The sequence below is a fragment of the Gorilla gorilla genome, chromosome 1 (genome assembly GCF_029281585.2).
Source record: "Gorilla gorilla gorilla isolate KB3781 chromosome 1, NHGRI_mGorGor1-v2.1_pri, whole genome shotgun sequence".
NCBI classification, from domain to species: Eukaryota; Metazoa; Chordata; class Mammalia; order Primates; family Hominidae; genus Gorilla; species Gorilla gorilla.
In genome coordinates, this window is record NC_073224.2 from 206414689 (window position 1) to 206437355 (window position 22667).

The following is a 22667-nucleotide window of genomic DNA, read 5'->3' on the forward strand; positions in this document are numbered from 1 at the left end:
AAACCAACTCATTATTCTGACATTTGATTTAAAATAAAAACCACACACAAAAAATCAAGCATTATCTGGCGTTCCTATATGAACAGTATTTCAGGGTAAGCAAATATTTGATGATAGAAAATGTCTTTCTTAAAGAACTCTAGCTAATGCAGAAAGAATGATAGAATTAGAATATCACCACTTTCCAATCCCTAATGAAATAATGAATCTGGTCAATGACTGCTAAAACTATTAAATGAAAAACTTCATAATGGAAACTTCATAATGCCACATTAGGTAGGCATGCCCGAAATCACTGATGAGCCTCAACATCATGAACAAGAAAACACCCAGACATTCTTTGCTTCTTATCCAATGCAATAGGAGGGGCCCAAAACCACCTATGAATACCATTGGCAAAAGGCGGAACTTGATTACAAGAAGGAACTACAGGGGATAGAGGAATATGTTAAACTATATCTCATTGATGCAGTTAGCAAAATCCAGAAAGTGTGAAGTTCTATAGGACAGATGTTCTGGTTTCTGTAACAAATAAATTATAGAAGCAGAAATAATCATCTCTGGGTTCAAAGTCTTAGAGACGTGTCAACCAAATGTCATGTGTGGACCCTATTTGGATCCTGATTCAAACAAATCAACTTAAAAAAAGAGAAAAACAACTGAGGAAAATCAAGCACTGATTGGATATTTGGTGATATTAAGCAATTGTGTTTAAAATTTTAAGGACGATAATAGAATAGATCATCTTTTTTCTTTAAAAAACTGGAATTTGCTCAGAAATTTCAAAAGATTCATAGGGGTCTCTCCTTCCTGTCTAGGGGCGAGATAATTCGATACAAAAGCAGCATGAGAGGCATTTCTATCCACGGGGTCCCGAGGTAGCATGTGGCTTCCACTCTGGGCAGTTATCAGTCCCCCAGGTGATACCCACCATTGTTCTGGTGAATAATGTGTATTTTTGTCTTCCTAGTGATCTCTTGTGGGAACCCTGGGACTCCAAGTAATGCCCGAGTTGTGTTCAGTGATGGCCTGGTTTTCTCCAGCTCTATCGTCTATGAGTGTCGGGAAGGATACTACGCCACAGGCCTGCTCAGCCGTCACTGCTCGGTCAATGGTACCTGGACAGGCAGTGACCCTGAGTGCCTCGGTGAGAGCTCAGGCCCTACGGGCTCCATGGCCAACAGTGGCCCAGATCCTGCATGCCAGAGGAGAAGGCTATCCATGGAAGATGGTGCAGAATGGTTGGGATGGTGGGACTTGAACCTGAACGAGAATCATATGAATAGCCTCTGTTGAGCATATGCTGTGTGGCAGCCACTGAGCGAAGTACTTTATTTCAGATGCACATGTCATTTGATCTTCACCATGACTCCATAACTCCATGAAGTAGCTACTATTATCCCCATTTTGTATATGAGATGGCTGAGGCTCAGAGGCAGAGAATATATGTTGGCCATTTCTCAGGCTCTAGCCAATTCCTTGGGCTTTCCCTTTTCTCTCTTAGAATCAAACCCCAGAGCTCAACCTGATTCTCTTTTCACTTCAAAGATGCAGCTATCTGCCATCTTTGTTGCTTCGTTCTGTCCTTGTACCCGACCCCACCCAGTACGGGTTCCTGAGCATGGTGTAGCCTCACAGCTCCAATTTCTTGCTTCTCTCAAGGGTAGTCCCAGTCCTTGTCTGGGAAAAGTGAGTCACTGTGGGATCCAGATGGAGGGAAGAGATAGGATGAGGAAATGTGACAAGATTCTCCCTGTCAAAGTCCTAGTCTGTAATTTCAACTCCCTCTGAAATCCCGTGTCAAGTTCACTTTGGTTTTGAGACCAGAGCTCACCAAGCCCCACCCTCAATGATATGATGACATAGGCATGACCCTTTCATGGGCCATAAGACCCTGCTTCCAGGCTGTTGTCCCTAGGAGTCCTGTGTAGGTGCTGTTGGGCCTACAGAGGCCTCCTAGGTACAACAGCAGGTGATAAGATGTACCCCTCAGCAGACAAATCAATTGTCTTATCTGGTTCATTAATATGCCTTAGGTTCTTCAAACAGAAAATTCCCTTTCCCTGGGTCCCAGCCTCATTTAGGAACTGAGCCCTCTGGATACTTCCTCTTAGAGGGGGCACTTTGAATAAGGTGAATCTTCATAGCCCAAGTTGCAGTGGTGCATAAGGACAGTGTGGGCAAGGACAGGGCTGATGCCAGGGATTTGACCAAACAAAATTTAAAATGGGCAAGCTGGGTGTGGTGGCTCATGCCTGTAGTCCCAGCTACTCAGAAGGCTGAGGTGGGAGGATTGCATGAGCTCAGGAGTTCGAGGCTGCAGTGAGCCATGACTGTGCCTCTGCACTCCAGCCTGGGTGACAGAGTGAGACCCTGACTTAAAGAAAAAGAAATTTAGAATGGGTAATGTGCAACTGGGATCCTGTGAGGAGACAGGGCATCCCTGATCTGACAGTTTCCCTTCTTGGATGCATGCAGGGAGTGATAGGGATGGTATTGGAGGAGAAGTGGGGTCCTGGCCAGGAGTGAACAATGCTATATCTCTCTTATCCTAGTCATAAACTGTGGTGACCCTGGGATTCCAGCCAATGGCCTTCGGCTGGGCAATGACTTCAGGTACAACAAAACTGTGACATATCAGTGTGTCCCTGGCTATATGATGGAGTCACATAGAGTATCTGTGCTGAGCTGCACCAAGGACCGGACATGGAATGGAACCAAGCCCGTCTGCAAAGGTGTGTCTGGGGCTGCAAATGTGGACAGAGAGCCAAAGAAGATACAAAAGTGAGATGTAGGCCCTGAGCATCTCTCTAGAAGGGAGAGGGGTGAAAGGCCAGCCCTAACATCTTATCAGGGGATGTGCAAGGTGAGAAAACTGGCCCGTGAACATCTGCCAGGAGTGAATCAGAAGTACCAAAATAAGGCCTGGGCCATGAACATTGAGGGGAGGGTCCTGCAAACAGAGGACTGGGTTGTCACACTTGAGAGAGGGCATTGTAAGGTGCAAAAAGATCAGAACTCCCACAGTAAGAGGGCCCCATTCTGGTTCTTCCTGTTTAGCCCAGGCTCTAGGTGGTTGCAGGGTAGTCGGTGATATCAATGATGGTGATGGGGGCTGGTTTCCCAGGACAGCATCAGAACTCAGCCTGCTTTGGTCTCCCTCCAGCTCTCATGTGCAAGCCGCCTCCGCTCATCCCCAATGGGAAGGTGGTGGGGTCTGACTTCATGTGGGGCTCAAGTGTGACTTACGCCTGCCTGGAGGGGTACCAGCTCTCCCTGCCCGCGGTGTTCACCTGTGAGGGAAATGGGTCGTGGACCGGAGAGCTGCCTCAGTGTTTCCGTAAGTTGCTTACAAGGGCCTTTGGTGCATCCTATTCAATAGCTCCTTCCCCTTGCCTCCTCGGAGCTTTGTGGCTGGAAGGCCCAGAATAGGTAGTCCCCTCCCCAAAACCAGGGAGGAGCTTCATCAAAGACACTATTAAAGAGGGAAGGAAGTGGAAAGGAAGAAAATGAGGATCCCTTAATTGAGCCCTGGTGTCAGATACTGTCTAGAGTAACAGAAGGAAATTAAGCTAGAGATATTGGGGGTGTTTTTTTTTTTTACCTGAAGGGTTGTTGACTGTATGGAATAGTACTCAAAGATCTGGGGGTTCCCAGTGCTATATACATGTCTGTTTTCATGAAAAATGACCTGCACAGAAAAGACTTCTGGGAAACCTGTGATTTTCTGGTGAGTTGCTTTATTTTTTATCCACCTGGCCCAGTTGTATCCTGAGGAGCCCCAAATCTATTCCAGGGCTTATTCTTTACTGAGATCCCCAGTAAGCAGGTTCCGGGTCACTTATTCTTGTCACACCCTGTGAATGGGCTCTGGAAAGTTTTCTCCATGCCCGTGCTTTGGACAAACAGTAGGATGTATTTTTCTAATTGCCATTTATCTAATTCTGCAGAAAACTATCCACATACTCATGATACTGTTTTGGGTTCCTCTGAAAATTTGCTTCCATCTGGGGATTTCCTCAGAGATTAGGGCCAGCAGCTCAAAACTGGACACAGGTATTTGGTGCAATGTTACCCTTTCCAACCTTCACATACTACCAGGGTCAAGTCTGGACTCAGCAACCTTGCTTTTCCTCTGGAGAAATAGCTGAAGTGCCTTTTAACAATGAATTATGGTCATCATGAAAAAAATTTTACCCATTAGAAAATACAGAAAAGAAAGTAAAAGTCATCTGGGCTCACACTTTCCAATGATAACCACAGTTCAGCTTTTGATGGTGTCCCATGTGAATCACTGTGCATTTTTGAATAGTTAGTGATATGTATACATTTTCTAGAACTGGTATTGGCTCATGCTGTACGTACTGTTTCATAGCTTGTATTCACTGATAGGCCACCAAAACCTTTCCATCAATACCTTTCTACCTTTCTTTATCAATATTTACTGATCTATGCATCATCATTTTTAATGGCTTTAAAGAATTTCCTTGTAGATACAAGTTATTTAATCTTTTTGCACTGGTGATGAATTTAGATTATCTCCAACTTAATCATGTTAGAAGCAGTTCTGCAATATGTATTCCTGAAAATTGCCTTTCTTGGCCGGGTGAGGTGGCTCATGCCCGTAATCTCAGCACTTTGGGAGGCCGAGGCGGGTGGATCACGAGGTCAGGAGATTGAGACCATCCTGGCTAACAAGGTGAAACCCTGTCTGTACTAAAAATACAAAAATTAGCTGGGCGTGGTGGCGGGTGCCTGTAGTCCCAGCTACTCGGGAGGTTGAGGCAGGAGAATGGCGTGAACCCAGGAGGCGGAGCTTGCAGTGAGCTGAGATCACACCACTGCACTCCAGCCTGGGCGACAGAGCGAGACTCCATCTCAAAAAAAAAAATGCCTTTCTTTAATCCTGCAGCAAAGCCCTAGGCATGAGAATGCTGGGCCGAGGGCAGTCATGCCTCCCTTCTTGACATATGTTGTCAAACTGTCTTCTAGAAACTGTCCCAATTTACATTCCCCACAGCAGTTAATGAGAATGTTTCTGGATGCACACGCTCATCAATAATGGATTGTGCCAGTGTTTTTAAATATTTACCAGCCTGAGGAGCTTTAAAAGATCGCTCATTACTTTAATTGGCATCACATTGCTTATGAGAAAGGCCACGCCGGTTGCTCTTCACTTGTCAGCCGTTTGTGTTTCTGGTTCTTTCAGTTGCCTCCTTCTGGATACAGTAACTTCCCATCAATCGATTCTTAAACTGACTTCTAATTGGTCAGCATAGACACCCCAACCTTCAGGGCAGAGGATGCAGGTCCAGCTTCATTTTATTTTGCATGTGGTTATGTACCTCATGACTCCATATACACATACACACACACACACACACACACACACACGCACACACATTTGCATCATAGCATAAAGCAATGCTTGAAGTGACATCGTGGTGAGCTTTGCCTTTGGTAGTCAATTTTTAAAGGCACTCCCTGATGTTAACATGGTGTGAATGAAATGGGTACACCCATACACTACCCACCGCAGTGTAAATGTGTATCCTTTGGGGAAAGACATTTGACACTACACATCAAGAGCTGTGAACGTGTTCAACCCTTTAAAAATAATAAGTTCACTCCTAGAGGATTCTCCTAAGAAAGTAATACATATGAAAAGAAAAAACAAAAAAGAAAACAATACATGTGAAAGAAGAGTTATATATAACTGTATAATAGAAAATGCCCAATATAAGGATTATGATAAAATATAATTATGGTACAACCACCTGTTGCTAATTGTATAGCCAATAAGCGATGATGATGTCATAAACATAGAAAATATTTACAAGATAATGCTAAGTGAATGAAACAAGATTTATGATCACATAGACTTGGGTTTGCCGCTCCGCACAAGTTTCCATACAACTGAACAAAGATTGGAAAAGAATGTGCGTGAAAATGGAAAAAAAGTTTTGAATAGTGGGATTGTTGTTTATTTTTCTTTCATGTTCTAAACTTCCTGTAATGTTACTCCATTACTTGGATCATTATTAATAGGCACTTTGAATGTAGAAGGGAGAGGAAGCCCCCATCAGCAGCAGCACCACAGCAGGTGGAAGCACCTACCTGGGGCTGCCCCGGTTCCCAGAGTTCAAGCTCAACCAGGAAGGGAACAGTGCAAAGAACAAAGATGGGGGTGTGGGACTGGAAGATTGGGTTCTGGAAAGCAACTTAGACCTGCCTTTCTCCCTTCGTCTTCCCAGCTGTGTTCTGCGGGGATCCTGGTGTCCCGCCCCGTGGAAGGAGAGAGGACCGAGGCTTCTCCTACAGGTCATCTGTCTCCTTCTCCTGCCATCCCCCTCTGGTGCTGGTGGGCTCTCCACGCAGGTTTTGCCAGTCAGATGGGACGTGGAGTGGCACCCAGCCCAGCTGCATAGGTGAGAGGTCATCTGGGGCAGGGAGCATCTTGGCTGGGGTTGGGGGAGACCTTCTTTTGGGCCTGAGATGATTACTTTCCTTCCCTGTCTTCAGTGGTCTCATCTGCAAAAGGGAACATCTCCTCCTCTGAGCTTCTGCAGCAGGATGTAAAATAGCCAGAGCTAGTGTGCTTCGAGGAGTCAAATAGGCAGCCAGGGCCAAGGCTCAGGTGGGGATCTCAGTGGGCAGGGAAGTCAGGATGCGGCCGCATTTTCTTTTCTACACCTATTTCCCAGAGTGAGATGAGGCCGTGAAGGCTTCCATGACCATGTGATCTGTGTCTTTGTTTTGGCCATCCAGATCCGACCCTGACCACGTGTGCAGACCCTGGTGTGCCACAGTTTGGGATACAGAACAATTCTCAGGGCTACCAGGTAAGGAGGTCAGCCAAGATAGGGTCTTCCTACATCCTATCCCTTCCTGTCACTGTCAACATAAGAGGACCCAGAGACCTTCCTCAGGACAGCACTCGGGGAGGACAAGAGCTTGGAAAGCGCAGAAAGAAAGCCTTCTGCCTCTTTGAACAGTGCTCCATGGGAGCACCCTGCAGAGACAGAAGGACCCTAACATCCGTCAGAGAAACTGATGAGGAAGGACAGATGGCGTGCAGTTCCATGAACACTTCCCGGCAACCCCGGGCAGGGTGGTTGTGGAAATATGGAAATGAGTGAGACAGACAGACCTCTGTCCTCACGGTGCCCACCCCACCCACAGACACTGGGCTCATGCACAGTGGCAACGAGCATGTGCCACACAGGAGGCAGGCCCGTTGGCATGCCTGGCCCATCAGGACACAGGCCCTGTGGACACACCTCAGATGAGCTTTGGGAGGAGAGAACCTGGACAGTCTGGGTTGGGTCACATTGAACAGAGAAAAGGATGGCCGGGTGCGGTGGCTCACGCCTGTAATCCCAGCACTTTGGGAAGCCAAGGCGGGTGGATCACGAGGTCAGGAGACCAAGACCATCCTGGCTAATATGGTGAAACCCCGTCTCTACTAAAAATACAAAACATTAGCCGGGCATGGTGGCGGGCGCCTGTAGTCCCAGCTACTCGGGAGGCTGAGGCAGGAGAATGGCATGGACCCAGGAGGCGGAGCTTGCAGTGAGCCAAGATCGCACCACTGCACTCCAGCCTGGGCGACAGAGCGAGACTCGGTCTCAGAAAAAAAAGAAGAGAAAAGAAAAGGAAGCATGGGTGTGTTCAAGGCAGGACAATTAGCTGGAGTCCAGGACTTGCCCAGGAAAATATCGGACTCACCTGGACATGACAGGCTGGGATCTACTCAAGTAATGTGACTTATTCACTTAGTCTGTACTCACTGGGCACATGCTTATGGCCCTGAACTGTTCTAGGAGCTAGGAATACAGTGGGAACAGGACAGACTGGGTGCCTGTTTGAAGGGAGCTGCCTGGCTGAAGATGATAAACAAATAAATAAACGAGCTAGCTTCTGAGAGCAGTAGACACTACACAGTGATATAAAGGGGTGTGAACAGGGTGGGTTACCGTTTTAGGAAAGGTGGTTAGGGAAGGGTGACATTTGAACTATGGCCTCCATGATGAGAAGGGCTAACCCTGTGCAGAGCAGGGTGACATTCCTGGCTGAACGAAGGGCTGGTGCAAAGGAGTGCTGAGGGAAGTGCTTAGCAGCCTGGGGGCCTGGAAAACAGGCCAGCTAGCAAGTCTGCAGCCCCGTGAGAGAGGATAAGGAAATGTAGTCAAGAGTGAGGCTAGGTTGGAAAACAGCTTGGTCCTGGTGTGTAAAGTTAAACATTCACACACTCTATGACCCAAAAGTTCCACCTCTGCAAACATATCCCAGAGACACTCTTGCACATGTCACCAAGAAACAGGAAATTTGTGGGTATAGTCACGTGATGGATTATTATACAGCAAAGAAAATGAATGAATTACAGCTCTGCATGACATGGATGAATCTTAGAAACATACTATCAAGTGACAAAGGTGGCATGACACTACTTTTATAAATATTAAAACCAGCAAAAACTTACTAAATTGTTTAGAGGTACGTATGCACATATGTGATAGGATTGTTTTTTAACAAGGCAAGGAAATTAACACAAATTTCAAGACAGCCATTACTACGGAGGGGTGTTGAGGAACACAGCAGGGAAAGAGCCCCTAGAACATTACAACCATGTCCATAGCTCTTAAGTTGCATGGTGGATTCAATCTCAAATATCCATTTTATTATTATACTTTATATGTGTTCCATATATTATTTTGTGTATGTCAGATATCACGTAATTTTTGCAAAGGCAGCAGCATGGGACAGGTCATGCAGGGCCTTGAAGCCATGATAAGTATTTTGGATTTTATCCAAAATGCCATTTGAAGGTGAAACAATCTGATTCTTCATTGGAAATATTACTCAGGCTGCTGAGTAGAGAATGAATATCAGGGAGTTGAGAATAGAAGCACTTAGACAAGGAGGACACTGTTGTCTTGACTCCAGGGAAAAAGAAGGTGAGAAGTGATCCTGAATGCTTGTTCAGGATACATTTTGTAGGCAGAACCAAGAGGACTCATTGATGGGATGGATTGTGGGGTCGAAGCGATCAAAGATGACTTGAGGTTTTTTATTTGCACAACTGCATGGATAAAGGTGCCATTTGCTAAGTCAAATAATGAAATCCAAGGCAAAAAAGCGTTCAGCATGGAAGAAGGGAGTGGAATTTAAGAGTTACACATTGCATTTGCACATGCTCCAGTAGGTAATAGGGACACATAAGTGTTTGAGCTGGGAAGTAGTATAATCCGAGTTGCAGTGTAGGAAACAGATCTAGCCGCATTACACCAAGTGGATTGGGTAGGGAGAGATGGAGCCCGTGGTTGCGGGGTGTCGAGTTGTACAGTGAGGGGCTGGTGGAGGGTTAAGGTGGGGAACATAACTGAGCAGAGCAGGGAGGGAGGGTGGCAGTTCGTTCAACAGATTCTATGGGGGCCATATCTGTAAAGACAAGTCTCCCATCCTTAAAGAATTTGCAGTTTCATTGAGGAAAGGAACACACACACAATATTTAATTTGCACTCTTCTTCACACTTTGTAAAATGCTGTCAAATCTGCCATGACATTTGAGTGTCACAACATTCCAGTGTGATTGTGGCAAGGATGGTCATCCCCACTGTATCCTTAGGAAGACTAAGGTTTACAGAGTTCCATGCAGCCTGTCCTGAGTAAATGCAGAAGCCAGAACTCGGATCCAGGGTCTTCTGACTCTGAATCAGGCACTGTGTCCACAACAGAGTATAATATTACAACTTTGTTCAGGGTATTAGATGAGGCCTTGTGGAGGAGGCATCATATCAACTGCCTCAAAGGAGGAAGAAAATTTAACCAGGCGGAGAATCAGAAAAAGAGTTTTGCAGGCAACAGTGCGGGAGGAGTCGGGCCATGCGAAAGTGGTCAAGGGACAGATGTAGGAAGCACCGCTGAAAGGAAGGGGCTGATGGGACTTTGTATCTTGCCGCAGGTTGGAAGCACAGTCCTCTTCCGTTGTCAAAAAGGCTACCTGCTTCAGGGCTCCACCACCAGGACCTGCCTCCCAAACCTGACCTGGAGTGGAACCCCACCTGACTGTGTCCGTGAGTGCAGACTTCACCCACATCCCAAGAAAATTCCTCTTGCCCCAGCTGGGCATCTGGGTCATGCTTGAATGCTCTGAATGACAGGGAGTTCACAACTCCCCATGTGAACCGACATCGGTCTCTTTGTAGTCCTTACACTTTGGGGCCTCACAGAAGACTTCCACACAAAAGCCTTTCTGATATTGGAAGGGAATCCCTATGCCTTAGCAAAGAAAAAACTATCCAGTGGTAGCAGCAAAAACTAACAACTACAAGGCCAGGCCTCAGGATGGAGATATCAAGCTTTTGACCCAGTTACTCCTTTACCCCTCAGGAAGTGCTGCAGGCTTAGGTTCCCCCAACCCAGAGTCAACCAAGCCGATATCCACATGATCTCCATCTTGGCCATTCCTCTAGACACAGAGCTTGGGTTAGGGTGGAGGATTAGGGAGGGGGATGCTTGGCATGAAAGGGACTGGAAGGGAAAGGAAGAGGATATTCTACCTAGGAACAGGGGAATGGTCGAAAGGGCCCCTGAAGCCCCTAATCTCCTCCAGTCCAACAGGGTCTTTCCTCTCATCCAGCCCACCACTGCAGGCAGCCAGAGACGCCAACTCATGCCAATGTCGGGGCCCTGGATTTGCCCTCCATGGGCTACACGCTCATCTACTCCTGCCAGGAGGGCTTCTCCCTCAAGGGTGGCTCCGAGCACCGCACCTGCAAGGCGGATGGCAGCTGGACAGGCAAGCCGCCTATCTGCCTGGGTGAGTGTGCCTGCTCGGGGAAGCTCTCCAGGGCGGGAGGCTGAAAGTGCTGGCTGAACTTGAGCTGAAAGAGGGCAAAAGAGAAGGAAGGAATTGTGTTTCAAGGAGCTGGATCCTGCTTCTGATTTTCTAAGGTTTTGAGTCTAGAAGAGCAAAAGCAGAGCAGTCTAAAAAGGTGCATACTCAACCCACCCCAAGGGTTGCCCCTTTTGCTGGGCTGAAACACTCACAGGATCACATTTCATCATCAGGCAGAGGAAAGTGCTTTCTTCCACCAAACTGGAGTGACGCATTACACATATTGCACCCTTGATAAAACAGCACCCGCCTGTAGGTCCCTTGGGGTTACCAGGATGTCCCAGACCTCCCTTCCCCTCTTCTTCATTCACTCGTTCTCTATTTATTGAGAGTTCATGTGGCCCCATGCCTGCGCTAGGCATGAGGGATTCAGAGGGGAAAGACACAACCCTGCCATGTGGAAGACAGATACGTTATCAGATTTTATATTTGGAGTACTCGGAGGAACATGGAGATGTGCCAAATGCTGTAGGAATGAGGAGGAAGGGCACTAAAGTGGGGGAAAGGAGAAGTCAGGGAGGACTTCCTGGAGAAGGTGATGTCTGAGTCCAGTCTTGAGGGAAAGGATTAAGGTTAAAGGATTAATTCAGTGCTGGAATAGCATTAAACTCTCTGATAGGCACTCACCTTACCAGATACCAGGCATTGTGCTAAGTGCTTTGTATGTTTCAACTCATTTAATCTTCACAAGATCCTATGAGGCTATTTAATATATGAGGAAACTAGGGCATAGAGAAGTTAATTAATGTGTCCAAGGTCCCCAGCTGAGAAAGGTTAAGTGCTGAAGATCCATACCCTGATGGTCTAACTTTAGGATCTATGACTATTTTGCTATCCTGCCACTCAGAGGGAAGCCTTCAGGGTCAGAGACTATATCAGAGCTAGAACTTACTAACGGTGTTTTATTTTCATGGTATCACTTGGAAATTTCTTTTGTTTTCCACATACAGTAGTGATATAAAGTACATTTATTAAAGTACATTTAAGTTTTTATTGTGATAGAATATACATAATATACAATTTTAAGTGTACAATTCAGTGGCATCAGTTATGTTTATGATATTGCACAGCCATCACCACTATCCATTTCCAGAATTTTTTCATTATCTCGAACAGAAACTCCATACCCATTAAACAATAACTGCCCATTTCCCCCTTCTCTTAGCCCATAGTAACGCTATCATACTTTCTGCTTCTGTAAATTTGCCTATTCTAAGTACCTCATGTTAGTGGAATCATACAATATTTGTTCTTTTGTGTCTGGCTTATTTCCCTTAGCATAATGTTTTCAAGATTTAACCATGTTGTGGCATCTGTCGGAATTTCTTTCCTTCTTATGCGTGAATCATATCTCATCATATGGACATCACTTTTTGTTTATCCATTCACCTGTTGATGGCTGTTTAGGCTGTTTCCACTTTTTGGCTATTACAAATAATACTTCTGTGAACATACATGTACATGTTTTGTTTTAATGTTTTCAGTTCTCCTGGGGACATATCTAGGAAAACAGTAACTCTATGTGTAATATTTTGAGGAATTGCCAAAGTTTTCCAAAACTCCTGCACCATGTTATTCCCACCAGCAATGCATCAGGGTCCAATTTCTCGACATCCTTCCCAACACTTGTCCATCCTGTTTTAGTGTATCCATCATCAGTGGATATAAAGTGGTATCTCATTGTGGTGTTTTTTATTGTTTGTTTGAATTTTCATCCAATTATTTTTTAATTGACAAATAAAAGTTGTATGTATGTAGAGTGTACAGCATGATGTTTTGATATATGTATACATTGTGGAGTGGCAAAGTCATGTTAATTAACATATCCATTAACTTCATATACTTGCCATTTTTTGTGTTAAGAACACAAAATCTACTCTCAGTAATTTTCAAGTACACAGTGCATTGTTATTAACTATGGTCACCATGATGTACAAGAGATCTTGAACTTATTCCCTGTCTAAGTGAAATTCTGTACCCTTTGGCCAACATCTTTCCAATTCCAACCCCCCAGTACCACCCCACCCTAGCCCCTGGTATCCACTATTCTACTCTCTGCTTCTATTAATTAGTTCAATTATTTTAGATTCCACAGATAAGTGAGATTGTGCAGTATTTGTCTTACCGTACCTGGCTTATTTCACTTAACATAATGTCCTCCAGGTTATCCCTGTGGTCACAAATGGCAGAATTTCTTTCTTTTTTAAGGCTGCATAGTATTCCATTGTGTGTATATTCCATGTTTTCTTTATCCATTCATCCACTGATGGACACTTAGGTTGTTTCCGTATCTTGGCTATTATGAATAATGCCTCAATAAACATGAGAGTGCAGATATCTCTTTGACTTACTGATTTGGTTTCCTTTGGATATATACTCCATAATGGTATTGCTGTATCATATGGTAGTTCTATTTTTAATTTTTTGAGGAACCTTCATACGTTTTCCATAATGGTTATATTAACTTAAATTCCCACTAACAATGTGCAAGAGTTTCCTTTTCTCCACCTCCTTACCAACACTTGTTATCTTTAATCTTATTTATGATAGTCCTTCTAACAGGTAGGAGGTGATATCTCATTGTGGGTTTCACTTGCATTTCCCTGATGGTTAGTGATGTTGAGCATTTTTCATATACCTGTTGGCCATTCGTATGTCTTCTTTTCAGAAATGTCTATTCAGGTCCTTTGCCTGTTTTTAAATCAGGTTATTTATTTTCTTGCTATCGAGTTGTTTTAGTTCCTTCTATATGTTCCTTAGATGTTAATCTCTTACCAGACGTGTGGTTTGCAAACAATTTCTCCCATTCCATAGGTTGCCTCTTCATGCTGTTGATTGTTTCCTTTGCTGTGCAGAAGATTTTCAGTTTGATGTAATCTCATTTGTCTACTTTTGCTTTTGTTGCCTGTATCATTGTGCAAAAATGATTTATATTTCCTTAATGGCTAATGGTGCTCAGCACTTTTTTATGTGTATGTCTTCCTTAGAGAAATGTCTATTCAAATCCTTTGTCCATTTTTTACTGACTTATCTTTTTATTGTTGAGTTGAAAGAGTTCTTTATCTAAAATACAAGGCCTTTATAAAGTACATGATTTGCAAATTTTTTCCCATTTCACGGGGTGTCTTTTCGCTCTCTTGTTGTTGTTCTCTGAAGCACCAGTGTTTTTAATTTTGATAAAATCTAACTTTTCTATTTTGGGGGTTGCATATGCTTTTGTTGTCATATCTAAGAAACTGTGATACATCCAAGGTCACAAAGATTTATGCCTATGTTTTATTCTTAGAGTTTTATAGTTTTACTTCTTATATTTATGTCTTTGATCCATTTTGAATTAATTTTTTATGATATTAGGTTAGAATCCAAACTCATTCTTTTTTATGTGGCTATCCAGTTGTTCCAGCACCATTTGTTGGCAAGACTATTCTTTCCCTATTGAATTGTCTTGACACTCCTGTCAAAAATCATTTGACCATAAATGTATGAGTTTATATCTGGATTCTCTATTCTATTCCATTGATCTCTATGACTATCTTTATGCCATTACCACCCAGCACTGATTACTTTAGCTTTGTAGTAGGTTTTCAAATTGGCAAGTGTCCCAGTCTGGGCACCCTAGGGAGACTACATGTCTACAAAAAAATAAAAGTAAAGAAATTAGCCAGGAGTGGTGGTGTATGCCTGTAGTCTTAGCTATTCAGAAGGCTGAGGTAGGAGGATCACTTGAGCCCAGGATTTGGAGGTTACAGTGAGCTATGATTATACCACTGCACTCCAGCCTGGATAACAGAGCAAGACTTTGTCTCTAAATAAAAATAAATTTTTTTAAATGAAAGAAAACAAAAAATATCGGGATGTATCAATTATCCAACTTTGTTCTTTTTTAAGATTGTTTGCCTATTGTTTTGCCTTTTGTTTCTATACAGATTTTAAGATTGGCTTGTCAATTTCTGCAAACTAGAGAGCTGGAATTTTGGCAGAAATTGCATTGAACCTGTAGATCAATTTGGGGAGTATTGCCATCTGAACAATATTAAGGTTTCCAAACCATGAACATGTGATGTCTTTCCATTTATTTAGATAATTAATTTCTTTCAATGATGCTTTATATTTTTCAGTGTACAAGTCTTGCATTTCTTTGGTTACATTTATTCTTAAATATTTTTATCTGTTATTATAGCTACTTTTATTTAAAAATACGTAATGTTTTAGAGGCAGCTGAATTCCACCCCTTACTGTATGATCTTGAGCAAGCCCTTTCATTTCTCTGCCTCTCAAAAAGTTTCTCTGCTGTAAAATGGGGACAATAATCTCTACTTCAGAGTTTCAAGAGCAGGAGGAAATGAAGAAGTGCCTATCACAGTACCTCACACATAAGATGCTTTCTCCTTCTTTGCTCCATTCATCTTATGAAACCTAAGACGATAAAGCATTTTGTTCAGAAGTACACTTGCATTGAGTCACTGCAGAAACTTTCTCCACAGCATTGTGTATACTGAGGCATAGGCTGACCTCCAGAGTTGAAGGAGATTTGCTAAAGCTGTGCTCCCCACCAAGGCAGACAGTGGGGAGTCTGCCCTTAATGGCGACAAGGCAGATTTTCTATTGTTTCTCTGCAAAAGAAGAAAAGACATTAATACTTACTGGTCATGACTTTCCTGTTCATAACCTCATTTATTCAGCATAGACCTGTGAGGTATGTTTCAGTTTTTTCCATGTTTCAAATGAGGAGGCAAAGACTCTGAGTGGTGAAGTTACTAGTCAAGGTCACGCAGTCATTAAGTGGCACTGCTGGGACCTGAACCTTGGCCGTCTGGCCCAGGCCCAAAGCTTTTGCCTTTGCTTTGCCTGTGAGGGCTTCTTGGTCTTAATCTCATCATTCCAAGGGAGGAAGGCACTCCTCTGCAACCCCCACCAGGGCTCACAGAGCTCACTGTTGATGGGTAGAAGTTCTTCCTTCATGCGAGGCATCTGGAAGGAAAGCAAAGTCGAGGGCAGGACTTTTTTTTTTTTTTTTTTTTTTTTTTTTGAGACAGAGTCTCACTCCGTCACCCAGGCTGGAGTGCAGTGGCGTGATCTTGGCTCACTGCAAGCTCCGCCTCCCAGGTTCACACCATTCTCCTGCCTCAGCCTCCCCAAAGTTTTCAATGAGGGCATTCAGGGAGTCTGTGCACTTGGATGGGAAAATATACACCTTTTATTCCTTTACTTCTTACTGAAATGTAGCCTCTCCTTTAATTTGGAATGTAGACAACAACCCTTAGGAGTGTTAGCACCTGTGACTTTGTCACCAGTAGAAATTGAAAAGACTTTTGTATATATTCCAGTTGCTACCAATATCATGAATATTGTTCATGTTCCTGACTACTTCAAGATTATGGTTATTTCTTGACTCACTGCTAGATCCTGTTATTTAATGCAGTAATAAAGAATCATATATACCACTATATCCTAATGTCTTGTCTAATATTGTAAGAACTCCAACTAATAAAATGGACTTCCTCTGTAATTCTTTGTATTTTTTATTCTGAGAGGGATCCATAGCATCATTAGAGCATCGAAGCAGTCTACCTCCTGGTCTAAAAAAAATAAGTGGAAAGCAAGATCTCAAAGAACCCATTGACCTAAGGTCAGACAGGTGGTCATTATTTTTCCAACAGAGTGTGAACCAGAAGCTGAACCTGTTTTCTTCCACTCTTTTTCCCCAGCAGAGGTCCGGCCCAGTGGGAGACCCATCAACACTGCCCGGGAGCCACCGCTCACCCAAGCCTTGAGTATGTATGGTCCAGATCATTGGCTCAAGAAACTGGTGTTACTTTTTTCACACAGTTAGCCAGAAAACACGAGTTGCTGAGAGTTGCTGAGTGCCTAGAGGAAGGGCATGAAAACTATCTATAAATCTGGATGGCTTTCCCTACCCACCTCCCCAGCCCAGGCAGACTTCAGAAGAAAGTGAGCGTGAAGGAAGCAGAAACTTCATCTGGAAGAAAAAGCCAGCACCTTCCAACTGGAAGCTCTGGAACTGTTGATTACTACAGCCCCTCCTGGCATAGGACTGGCCAGTGTGTGGTCATACAAACACACTGACCCAGGCCATACCCAGGGAGCTTCCTGGAAATGGTTACAGTTTAAGATAGGTCTGGGGTCTTTCCAAGTATCACATCCAGAACTGGACACAGACTGCAGATGTGGCCTGACCAATACCAAATTCTTAGAGACTATCACATCCTTTTATGAACCTTCTACTTTTATTTACCACATTAGCATGTGTATTATGCAGGAAACGAGGCTAGATTTGGCATCAGAAACTCAATTTGAGTACCATTTTGGTCACTGACCAGCTGTGTGCTTGGACAAATGAGCTTCGCCTCTTAAGCTTCAGTAACATAGAGATCATAATAATTACCATAGAGAATGATTACCAGGATAAATGACAATTTTAGTAGCTATCACTGATTAGGTGCTTTTACACATGCAACATCATGTAACATACAATTTACAACATTAGTCATTTAACCCCTAGAATAAGCCTGATAAGGTAGATGGGATGGCCACTATTTATAGGAATACAGGCATAGCCTATACAGGGGGAAAGTTAAGGCTTTTGCACGTGATCAGACAACTGATAAGTGACAGAGCTAAGATTAGACTCTGGGTCTGTCTGACTTCATTTGCCCATGTTCCAATTCACCATGCTATACTGACATGTCAGTTTTCTCTCTCTTCTCCCCTCTTCCGTTTCTCCATCTTTTAAACACCTTTCGTTTTCTCCTCCCTTCTTCTCTCACTCCTTTCTAGTTCCCTCTCTATATCTTTTTAAATATTTTAATTTTAATTGACAAATAATAAACATATATTTATAGGGTACAATGTGATGTTATTCTATATGTATACATTATGGAATAAATAAATCAAGCTAATTAACATACCCATCATCTCACCTAATTATCATTTTTTTGTGATGAGAACATTTAAAATCTACTCTTTTGGCCGGGTGTGGTGGCTCACACCTGTAATCCCAGCGCTTTGGGAGGCCAAGGTGGGCGGATCACCTGAGGTCAGGAGTTCGAGACCAGCCTGACCAACATGGTGAAACCTCATCTCTACTAAAAATACAAAATTAGCCGGGCATGGTGGCGCATGCCTGTAATCCCAGCTACTTGGGAGGCTGAGGCAGGAGAACTGCTTGAACCTGGGAGGCAGAGGTTGCAGTGAGCCGAGATCACACCATTGCACTCCAGCCTGGACAACAATAGCAAAACTCCATCTCAACAAAAAAACTACTCTTTCAGCAATTTTGAAATGTACAATACATTCTTATTAACTATAGTCACTATGCCATGCAGTAGATCACCAAAACTCATATCTCCAGTCTAATGGAAACTTTGTACCCTTTGACCATCTCCCCATCACCCTCCACTCTGCCCCAGCCTCTATAACCATCATTCTACTCTCTACTCCAATGAGTTCAACTTTTTTAGATTCCATATATAAGTGAGATCATATGATATTTATCTTTGTGTGCCTGGCTTATTCCACTTAACATAATGTCCTCCAGTTCATACATGTTGCTGCAAATGAAAGAATTTCCTTCTTTTTAAAAGATGTCTAGTATTCCATAGTGTATGTATATATACCCTTTTCTTTATTTGTTCATTCATTCACGGACACTTGGGTTGTTTCCCTATCTTGGCCATTGTGAATGATGCTGCGATGAACATGGGAGTGGATATTTATCAGTTCCCTCTCTCCATCCACTCTGAGACACAAGACGAGAAGAGACCAGAGCATTCTACCACCCTCCTCACATGGTAGACATTGGGGAAAGGAAACAATCCCAGTGAGTGGGCTGGGATCAGTCATCAGGCTACCCCAATTCTGGCAGCACACACAAAGTCCCTCTCACATCTATTTCTCAATTCCTCTAGTTCCTGGGGATGTTTTTGCCAAGAATTCCCTGTGGAAAGGGGCCTATGAATACCAGGGGAAGAAGCAGCCAGCCATGCTCAGAGTGACTGGCTTCCAAGTTGCCAACAGCAAGGTCAATGCCACCATGATCGACCACAGTGGCGTGGAGCTGCACTTGGCTGGTAAGGAGCAGGCCCCTCTATGAAAGCCAGGAGGATGGATGGGCACACACCCTTGGCAAAGATGAGCCTAATGGCATTGCATCATACTGTCATGCAAGGCTCAGACTTGTCTGGTGGTCAGGGAAGAGGAAGTGTCTATTCATCTTTACATGATAAAGCACCGTGGACTAAAGGGAAATGTTTAAATGGCAAATATTAATCACCTGAATATATAAAGAACTCTTATAAACAAAGAGAAAAGACTGATATCCCTAAACTAACCAAAAATAGGGTCAGAGACTTCCCAGGATCCAAAGTACAATCAGTCAACAAACAAAAAAAAAAATTTTTTTTCAGCAATCATCAAAAAAAAAGTAAACTCAAAATGTCATTTTCCACTTACACCATCAACTCAGAGTGTTTTTAAACAATAACACTTAGTGCAGGTCGGGTTCAGCCATGAACGCCAAATTCTAAAATGGTACCATTCTGGGAAAACAATTTGGCGATTTGTATCAAGATCCTTGAAAATGATTGGACCCATTAATTACATTTCTAACAATTTTTATCATAAGAAGATACGGAGGGAGTCAAACATTTATGAATAAAGGCTGTTCCCATTACAAGGCCATTTGTAGTATATAAAAACTGGAACTAGAAAATTTCCCTAAAATAGAGAAATGGATATTTTAATGATAGTATATCTACTAGATGAAATATTATGCCAGTGTTGAGGGAAATGCATTCATTATAATGTATTGAAAATATGACTCCAGTGTTTTAAAGGAAAATATTACATTCATAAGACAGAAAACTGGAATAATTTACAGTAACATGGTTATTTCTTAGTAAGATCAGGAGAGATCATTTTTTCTTCATGCATCTCAGCATTTTCTAAAATTTTCCCAATTTTCAATCTTTCTATAATCAGAAAAAGTAAGTACCTTAGAAAATAAGTGTTTATTGAATAGATGGATAGATAAGCAAATGTGTGAGTGAATGAACATATTAATGCACAACCCCACATAAAATCCTATCTACGCATTCATACGTGCACACACCTACGCAACTGCAGGATGACATTTGCTCATTTCACACATGATAATAGACATGTTCACATGCTCCCATGCCCAGGACCTCATGAACTGTTGCACCCATTGAACTATCTGTGCATTAGTGGACAGATTAAAAGACAAAATCATATTCTCACACATGCCTGTGTCAATAGGATCACAACCTCAACCCGGTAATCCAATTATTAACATACATATGCATATATTAATAAGTCTTGCATATAACCACGTTCAGCCTACACAAACCCACACTCAACACTACACTTACAACTTAAAGGGATGTGGAGAATGTTTATATCAACATTTACACATGAAATTCTGTCCAGAAACTTAACACCCACAAACCCACAAATTTGAGTTTTGAAATTTTCCCAGAACTTTCATGTGTAACCCCTGAAATTTATTTCCCAGGAACTTACAAGAAAGAAGATTTTCATCTCCTACTCCAGGTGTACCAGATTACAGGGCCTGTGGAGATCTTTATGAATAAGTTCAAAGATGATCACTGGGCTTTAGATGGCCATGTAAGTTCAGCAAACTCACCTCCTCCCCTGACTCCCAGATCACTGGCAGGGAAGGGGAGGACAAAAGGGTGTGCAAACCCCTAGGATCAATCTGGAAACTTGGGAGGAGGTTTTCTGTGGGGCCCTGCCTAGGAGCAGCAAGAGGATCCTCATCTGCTAATGAAATAGGCAAAGGAAAAGATTTTAAAAGACAGAAGATTCAGAGTCCAGAGGTTCACCACATTCAAGAGAGTTGGAGTAAGTTCTGTTGTTTGAACAGAAAGCAAGGGATGGAGGTTGGGGGCAGAGGGAATTCAGGCTAGTTGAAGGTATTGATGTGGTGGGTGGGAGCTGGAAGAAGGCAGTGAGTCTCACATGACTACATTGAACTTCTCCTCACACTTGAGGATGCAGATTGTGAGTGATGAACACAGCTTGAGAGGCCAGGACGCGGCAGAGGGATAGGACTTTCTTGCATTCCCTTGTGGGAAAGACATTCTATTCTGGGGCTTTCTTGAGGTGGAAGCTGGATCTCCAGTGACACTTCTCTGGCCATACCTTCCTATTTCACACATAGTGGAGTTGAGCATAGCATCCCCTACCACGTCCTCCACTTCTCTGTCTTGGATTGCTGGAGCTAGAAGAGAAAGGACAGAATGAAGCGAGAGGTCATGGTAGACCAGAGTAGCAGAGAGCTAGAGAGTCACAGTGCATTCTCATGGACAGGACCAGCTGGTGGAGGACTGTGGCATAGTTGACTTTGCTTTATAAACACATCAGGAGAACCAAGTGGCTTCTCCAGGGGCTGGCACATACAGGTAGTTCCTTGGTAGGCCCAAGGGTATCTGTAGGTCCCCTTCGTAATCCAAGTATGGGCCAGCTTCAATCATCGTGGCCCAAAAGCTGTGCAGGAACAATAGACTCCAACATCCAGGAGGGTCAAAGTTGGGACATGGAGCTAGCAGTGCAGGCCAGGGGAAGATGAGGATGGGGATCCAGAGGGCCAGGAACAGCTGGAGCTACTGCCTAGGACGCCAGACAAGCATGGAGCCTTTCAATAGCCAGCGAGGTGTGTTTGCGGGGACAGCTGGGGAGGGCAGACAGAGGCTGCTCCTAGCCATGGAGCACAGGTTGGGAGTACCCAGGAGCGCAGGCATCCTCACAGCATGTCATCAGCTGCTGCGGCCCCAGACTGCACATTTGGGGGTCTACATCTGTCACATGAGCATCAGTGGCAGGAGTTATGTCCCCAGCTACGCCCCCTAAAAAATTAATAGCTCTTAGAACTGTGACGAACTCTCCAATACCTTTAATCTGCAAGGGACATTTTCACTGTGGTTCTGTGTGTTCCATAATGCTTCAAAAGGCAGTTTTTCATCACAGTAATAACAGCTACCATGCATGTAAGGCCTATAAATTAAGTGTTCTGAAGTATTTCATCTTTACTAACTCATTTAATCTTTACAGCCACCCTATGACATAGGTACTGTTACTATTCTCATTTTGCACATGACAAACTGAGGCACAGACAGATTAAGTGATGTGACCAGTAGAAAATAAAATCTTCCTCCTACCTCATACATGTAGCTGGTGCCCCTGCCCCACCCTGGGCTCCCCGGTCACACCCACCCTTGCCTAGGTGTGGGCAGAGAACAAACCCTGTGTGTCAGAGCAGCAGGTCAGTGGGTGACCTGCTGGGCAGCGTGTGCGATGAGAGAGGAGTTCTAGATCCTTCCAGCAGCCTCCCACCTGCTCTCTGTGCTCCCCACCATCACAGGTCTCGTCAGAGTCCTCCGGAGCCACCTTCATCTACCAAGGCTCTGTCAAGGGCCAAGGCTTTGGGCAGTTCGGCTTTCAAAGACTGGGTAACTAGTGCTTGTCCCCCGGAAGTGTGGGCCCGGGTGGGTGGGGAGAAACCGTGTGTGCCGCGGTCAGGTAGAGGACTGGGGAAGTTGAACAGTCTGAGGTGGGGGTGCTTTGGCCTCTTTGGGATCAGGGATGCCTCTTGAGATTCTGACAAAAGCCGGAATATCTCTCCAAAAGCAAACACATGTGCATAACCCACTCGACCTTTGACAAAGTTTCCTGCTCAGACCTGGAGAGGACAGCCCCCAACTCCAGG

At 43.8% G+C, this 22667-nt stretch overlaps 1 protein-coding gene across 2 annotated transcripts in view; it reads left to right on the plus strand.

The window, feature by feature from the left end:
- Positions 1 to 22667, plus strand: part of CSMD2 (CUB and Sushi multiple domains 2) — a 647961-nt gene that overhangs the window by 618093 nt on the left and 7201 nt on the right. The window contains exons 58-68 of one of the 2 annotated variants that reach the window (XM_055391224.2): positions 971 to 1147; positions 2556 to 2735; positions 3167 to 3340; positions 6255 to 6428; positions 6769 to 6842; positions 9965 to 10076; positions 10643 to 10822; positions 16612 to 16674; positions 18829 to 18990; positions 20454 to 20566; positions 22323 to 22410. In XM_055391224.2, the coding sequence (XP_055247199.1) occupies positions 971 to 1147; positions 2556 to 2735; positions 3167 to 3340; positions 6255 to 6428; positions 6769 to 6842; positions 9965 to 10076; positions 10643 to 10822; positions 16612 to 16674; positions 18829 to 18990; positions 20454 to 20566; positions 22323 to 22410 (1497 nt within the window). Of the gene's footprint in view, positions 1 to 970; positions 1148 to 2555; positions 2736 to 3166; positions 3341 to 6254; positions 6429 to 6768; positions 6843 to 9964; positions 10077 to 10642; positions 10823 to 16608; positions 16675 to 18828; positions 18991 to 20453; positions 20567 to 22322; positions 22411 to 22667 lie in introns of both variants that reach the window. The other variant, XM_063700513.1, reaches the window with a different exon arrangement.